At 38.6% G+C, this 7,060-nt stretch overlaps 1 protein-coding gene across 1 annotated transcript; it reads left to right on the top strand.

The window, feature by feature from the left end:
* Window positions 1–5,478: 5,478 nt before the first annotated feature.
* Window positions 5,479–6,051, top strand: LOC137260862 (uncharacterized). Its single transcript, XM_067798415.1, has one exon. It carries the CDS (start codon window positions 5,479–5,481, stop codon window positions 6,049–6,051), a length of 573 nt encoding a protein of 190 aa, XP_067654516.1.
* The last annotated feature ends 1,009 nt before the right edge of the window (window positions 6,052–7,060 follow it).

Raw genomic sequence — 7,060 nt, 5'->3', positions numbered from 1 at the left:
GGTAGTACTGTGTTTGTAATCCTGCTGTTGGTAGTACTGTGTTTGTAATTCTGCTGTTGGTAGTACTGTGTTTGTAATCCTGCTTTTGGTAGTACTGTGTTTGTAATCCTTGTAGTAGTAATCATGTTGTTAGAAATCCTGCTAGAAGTGACCCTTGTGTTAATTCTACTTCTTGTTAGTTGTGTTGTTAGCAATCCTCTTTTTAGTAATCCTCGTGTTAGTAATTGTACATTTGGCAGTTCTGCTGTTATTGATCCTGTTTTTTTGCAAGTAATCCTCTTGTTTGTGATTTTTGCTGTTGGTAATCCTGCAGTTTGTGATCCAGTTCTTTGTAACTTTCTTGTTAAAGACTGTATAGTTAGTGATCCTTTGTGATAAATCCAGTTGTGTGTAGTCCTGTTTTGAATAGTCCTGTTCCTTTGTCATGCATCATCTTGACTACATTCTTATCATGGCAAGGAACATCTAGCAGTGCAAACAATTGTATAATTTTTTACCATAAACAGCAAGCACATTAGCCAGTATCCCCCACAAAGTGTACGGCTGCCAATAACAGTTCCTGGAAAATGGTTATTGAGAACATTTTAGGAGCAGCAATACATGGCTTCCCAGAAATCAATGTGAAACAGCCAGTTACGACTTCACTTTAGTGGGTGTAACAGCTGTTATGTGACTGGATTTGCTACAAATTGCTCTCCTGTTGTTTAAATACTGAGGGCAGGCTGTGAGACTTTAGAAGCATTGAACACAAGTTGAAGCCATCAATGCAAAAACTCACTCACAGATTACGGTGACACTTAATGGGGGACAGGGTGGGTGTGGGCATTTTACAACTTAAACGAAACAAATTAAAGAAACTTAATCCCAAACTTAATTAGACCAATTTCTTTTAATCTGAAATGGTTAACTTTTACGAATTAAAGAAAATGAATGTTACACTACCATAAATATCAAACAAACCTTTCACCTTGTCATTAATCTGAAGCCTCACATGCTTTGTATTTTCTTCTCTTGCCATTGGAAACACCATATAAGAGCTAAGAGAACAATGTATACATACGTCTTACTTAGCCTGTCTCACAGTCTCTAAACCACATTATTTTCCCTACAGTCTAACCCTCCCTGCAGTGCTATGGCCCTAAATAAAGCAAGTCTACATTTCTGTAGGTTCACTGAATCTCTGATCTCCCTGGGTCTCCTTTTCAATTAAAATGGGTTTGTTTGTTTGTTTCTATCAAAATAATATTTGAGACTAAGCCTTAGTATAACCTGTTACTGTAGACTTAGATGAACATTTACATATTAAAACATCCTGTTAAAACAGATGAAGATACAACTGAAGAATGTTTTTAAATCTTCTTTTCAACCTGAAAGGTTATTGTATTAAAAAATCTATTAACTTAGGATACAAAGGTTATTGCCTTTAAAGCTGGTAAGCATCCAAATGTGAAGAAATATTCATTTTGACATTCTGTCTTCTTGTCCTAAGGCTGTGGAATAACCCTCCATTTTCTGTTCTTGTCAAATAATCAATTATGTCAGCATGTTCTGGTATCAGTTTTGATCTTGGAATGAATGGTGCTTCCATGTTTTGTTTGTCTTGCACTCTTTCTCAAGGATAGCTAATTGGTTAAAGTAATCCATGATATTGTAGAAATATTGGTGAAGGTGACATAAAGCCATATTCGTTCACTCTCTTACTACATGTTCTGTGATGCATTTTGGTCTTGGAAACGCTAGTGCTCTTTAACTGTTTTGGTCTCAGAATCAATGACGCCTACATATTCCATTTTGGTAATAGAAACTGTGATATGACATGCTCTGTGTCGGTTTTTTTTCTGGAATCAATGGTGTCTACAGTCTTTGTCATTGGTTTTGGTCTTGTAATCTATGGCTCAAATATGTTTTGTGTTTAGTTTAAAACTTGTTTGGTGCCTTTCAAACCTCTGTCTTTTGTGCATATGCTTCTAAAGACGATCACATAAATATACTACCCATCAAAAGTTTAGCATAAGTGTAGTCACTTACTTCAGTCAGTTGTTCAAAACTAGACTTTGCTAAATATTCCAAACCGTTTAAAGATCTGCTTTACAGATGAACTAATGTATTCTAAATGAAATTATAAAATGATGAAACTGAAAATTGGCAAATTCTTAACCAAACATTACACAAAACCCAGCTGTTCACATGCACAATATTTGCACATGCTTTTCAGCAATTTGATACACAATCCTTCAATTCATCTGCACAAGGTTTGCATTTGGTTCCACCTAGTTAGTGGAGAAATTCATATTCGATGTAACCACATGTATATATATAGCATATAGTGAGTGCTTTGAGTGAGTCTAAACTTTTGATGGGCAGTATAATATGCTCTGGTCCAATGAAATAGTGATTTTTGTTCATGACACTTTTAGCAATATCATGACGGGAAAATGTTCCAAGATTGATGATCTCTTGGCTAACCCATTGCTCCTAATGGATGTAAGGAGGGGTGGTGGGATAGCATAATGGTTAAAGTGTTCACATGACACTCTGAAGAACTGGTTGTACATGGGTACAATGTGTGAAACAGATTTGTGGTGTCCTTTACCGTGACATTGCTGGAATCTTTCTAAAAGTGGCTTTAAACCACCCTCACTCATTCTGAACAGCTGTGCAGGTGTGTCACATTTGTTTAACTGTTGATAATGTTAATGACCTTATCCATGTCCAATGACATGTCGGCCTAATGCTCCAAAGGGCAAAGGCTTCACCTGTAGCGTTTTAAGGGTCCAGCAAGGTGCTCTGGTTCACCAACACAGCAACACGATCACTACTGAAGTACCTTCCTTCTTGAATATTCTGGTGAAAATAAAACATGAATACACCACAAACTACCAGCACTAATTTTGTTATCCTTAAAATGTGTCATATATTTGCATGTTTGGCCAAATGGTAAAGGCCTTTCAATAGCATCATCTATTTTCAGTCTAAAATTCAATTCCTTTTGACCTTCACATTCAAGATATAAAAAGAAATATTTAACTATATTCCCACATTACATAAAACTCAGACAATAAAATGGTATTTGTAGACAATGTCTTTTCCGCCTTGAACTGAAACACAGTTTGAGATCAGTCAATGCACGGAAGGCAGCTTGTTAGAGTCTCCTGAAAGCTGTAAATGACCATCGTCGCTGTCATGGCTGTGTCAATGAAGACAAAGCTGTAGTTGGTGATGCTGGTAACTCTATTTGTAGCCGTCCTTGTTAACAACCCTGTGGTTTTCTGTACATAGGGTGACAAGGTTACTATCTATTTTCGGTTGAATATTTGTAGATTTCCGTCCTGGATCTTTAGGAGGCAGTTTTATGTATTTTGTCATTTGTGAATCTACATCTTGGGGACCAATGTTGCTTCTAAAGGTAATATCGGTTTGTTTAATCACCCTTTTGATTTTGTTGAACAGAAATCATTTTGGGTATTGCTGTTTTTGATTCAAGGGGGCCAAGGTTATGTTTATCTATTTATGGCTAAATAATTTTAGAATCCCTGACATGAACTTTGGAGACTTTTTCCAAACCTTGGTTCATTAATTAACATACTTGAATCAAATGATACTGAAGACAAAGTTTGTGTTTTGTCATTGATGTATTTATAATATTGCTAAGTCTGTCCAAAGTATACCATATGTCCCTTGTTAGAATTGGCCTTACCAACCCATACTGATCATCAAAGAGGACTAACAGTATCAGATAATCACATGTCAATTTTATGAACAAAAATAGAAGAACAGGGGGTGGACACAAACAGCCAGCACAACCCTCAGGCCTGAGGGCGAGAGCTATCCTATGTTGGGAGAGTCTATACCCTCAGCCGAGAGGATTGTACCGACTCTCTGTAACCACCCCATGTTCTTCTGTTTGTGAAAATTGTGATTAGCTTCTTGTGACTTAGGACTCTTTGCTGAGTTAATTCCACACAACCAAACCAGGATGCCAGTTAGAAAAAGGTTTCACCAGGAAAACTCATTGGTACCCAAGACCCTTATCATAATAATCTTTTAATCTAAAGTTAGGCTATATATCTGTTGAAAGGCCATGTTCAACAACTTACTATCAGTACTCAGCATACTATTGTGGATGATATTTGCAGTAAGAAAAGCAGGATGGGTGTCAGTTTTTGTTGTTGTAAAAAACGTTGTTTCAGAGTGCATGCTTGCTCATTTACTCAAATTAAAGAAGGTGACATCCATAAATCTTGCTTTTCTTATCCATTCCTCTTCTAAATGCCGCTCAAAGATTTAAATTTGTAAAAGTTCGTTAGTCCTAATTTTACTTTCATAAAACAGAAAGAATTCCATTATTGTGAAGAATTATATTTAGGACAGTAATTGATTTTTATGCTTTCTGCAAATGTATGACGAAACGTACTCTGGGTATTTGTCATCGGCTTAAAGAGTATTTTGTTATGTGTTATTTCCTCTTCTGATGTCATTTTATAGGCATCTTTTCTGTTCTTTTGGTAAAACAACATGAAAAAGATTCACTTTTAGCACAAATGAAAGGTTCATGTTGAGAATCTGAAGTAATCTGCTGTGGCACAATTGGACCACAATCAATATAAGAGACGTAACATGAGGCCACACTGCGGCAAAATTAGCTGGTTTAAGGTGAGAACACTTTTGAGGTGCAGACCTTGGGTTACAAAAGTTAGTGAAGCAGATTATTTGTTTTTGTTAAGTCAGTTTTCAAAGTATAGGAGAAAACGCACCTCACAGGTCATTGATGGGTAATTACAATGTAGAAGATTATTTAATGAAGCTACATAACAATAACTGAAGCATGCGTAAAATCAATTTAATGACAGTAACAAAAAGTATGTAATTTTATCCCACCTCATCATTGGTCCGGTGGCCTTATATATGGTAGAGCATCTGTGTACGAATCTGTGATTTATGGTTCTAATCCCCCTTGGAAAAACATTTGCATTGTGAGTTTAATCCTGAAGGATATTCTTCAATTGATTTCAAGCACTCATGTATCATTTCAATGTTGATGTTCATATAAAGTTAGGAAAAGTAAAACCTGGGAAGAGGTCTTTCTAGCGAAAAGTAAAACCTGTCCCTTGAAAACAAAAACCTCAAATATATAGTGAGAAGGACACTTTATGTTTATATATGTCGGTTGTATCACATTACTATTATGTCTTTGTGACCATCGTCCTCTGATTCAGAGCTAATGTAGCTAATCCCTAATTTTGGGGACTGATTATTTTGTTATATCTTGTATTTTCCTACAATAACTGAGTCTAATTTTATTTTGGACATACTGTAATGGCAGGGATAAACAGTTATGTTAAATTTTCCTGTTTGGTACAATGCCCTCATACAATAAATAAAATCCACTGCCATGACATGATCAGGTCCCAAAATCACCATGTCATCAGGGCCCCAAATCAACATGTCATCAGGTCCCCAAATCAACATCAAATCAACATGTCATCAGGGCCCCAAATCAACATGTCATCAAGGCCCCAAGTCAACATGTCATCAGGGCCCCAAATCAACATGTCGTCAGGGCCCCAAATCAACATGCCATTAGGTTCCCAAATCAGCATGTCATCAGGGCCCCAAATCAACATGCCATCAGGTTCCCAAATCAGCATGTCATCAGGTCCCCAAATCAACATGTCATCAGAGCCCCAAATCAACATGCCATTAGGTTCCCAAATCAGCATGTCATCAGGGCCCCAAATCAACATGCCATTAGGTTCCCAAATCAGCATGTCATCAGGGCCCCAAATCAACACGCCATTAGGTTCCCAAATCAGCATGTCATCAGGGCCCCAAATCAACATGCCATTAGGTTCCCAAATCAGCATGTCATCAGGGCCCCAAATGAACATGCCATTAGGTTCCCAAATCAGCATGTCATCAGGGCCCCAAATCAACATGCCATCAGGTTCCCAAATCAGCATGTCATCAGCATGTCATCAGGGCCCCAAATCAGCATGTCATCAGGTCCCCAAATCAACATGTCATCAGAGCCCCAAATCAACATGCCATTAGGTTCCCAAATCAGCATGTCATCAGGGCCCCAAATCAACATGCCATTAGGTTCCCAAATCAGCATGTCATCAGGGCCCCAAATCAACACGCCATTAGGTTCCCAAATCAGCATGTCATCAGGGCCCCAAATCAACATGCCATTAGGTTCCCAAATCAGCATGTCATCAGGGCCCCAAATGAACATGCCATTAGGTTCCCAAATCAGCATGTCATCAGGGCCCCAAATCAACATGCCATCAGGTTCCCAAATCAGCATGTCATCAGCATGTCATCAGGGCCCCAAATCAACATGTCATCAGAGCCCCAAATCAACACGCCATTAGGTTCCCAAATCAGCATGTCATCAGGGCCCCAAATCAACATGCCATTAGGTTCCCAAATCAGCATGTCATCAGGGCCCCAAATCAACACGCCATTAGGTTCCCAAATCAGCATGTCATCAAGGCCCCAAATCAACATGCCATTAGGTTCCCAAATCAGCATGTCATCAGGGCCCCAAATGAACATGCCATCAGGTTCCCAAATCAGCATGTCATCAGGTCCCCAAATCAACATGCCATCAGGTTCCCAAATCAGCATGTCATCAGGGCCCCAAATCAACATGCCATCAGGTTCCCAAATCAGCATGTCATCAGGGCCCCAAATCAACATGCCATTAGGTCCCCAAATCAACATGTCGTCAGGGCCCCAAATGAACATGCCATCAGGTTCCCAAATCAACATGTCATCAGGTCCCTGAATCAACATGTCATCAGAGCCCCAAATCAACATGTCATCAGCTCCCCCCAAAAACATGCCATCAGGTCGAAAAAGCACCATGCTATCAGGTCCACAAATCACCATGCCAACAGGCATGCTACAATTTTAGCTACATTCAAGGCACACATTGATAGTAACATCAAGCACTGATTAGTCTTACAAACAATTCAAAAAAGAACTGTCAGTATCAGGTTTCCCTTGAGCCCAATATTCTACCTTAACCCTCTTCTACATGGGAAAAATAAAAACA

This window comes from Haliotis asinina, chromosome 14 (assembly GCF_037392515.1).
Source record: "Haliotis asinina isolate JCU_RB_2024 chromosome 14, JCU_Hal_asi_v2, whole genome shotgun sequence".
NCBI classification, from domain to species: Eukaryota; Metazoa; Mollusca; class Gastropoda; order Lepetellida; family Haliotidae; genus Haliotis; species Haliotis asinina.
The sequence above is the reverse complement of the archived record's forward strand: the minus strand, read 5'-3'. Positions and strand labels throughout refer to the sequence as shown.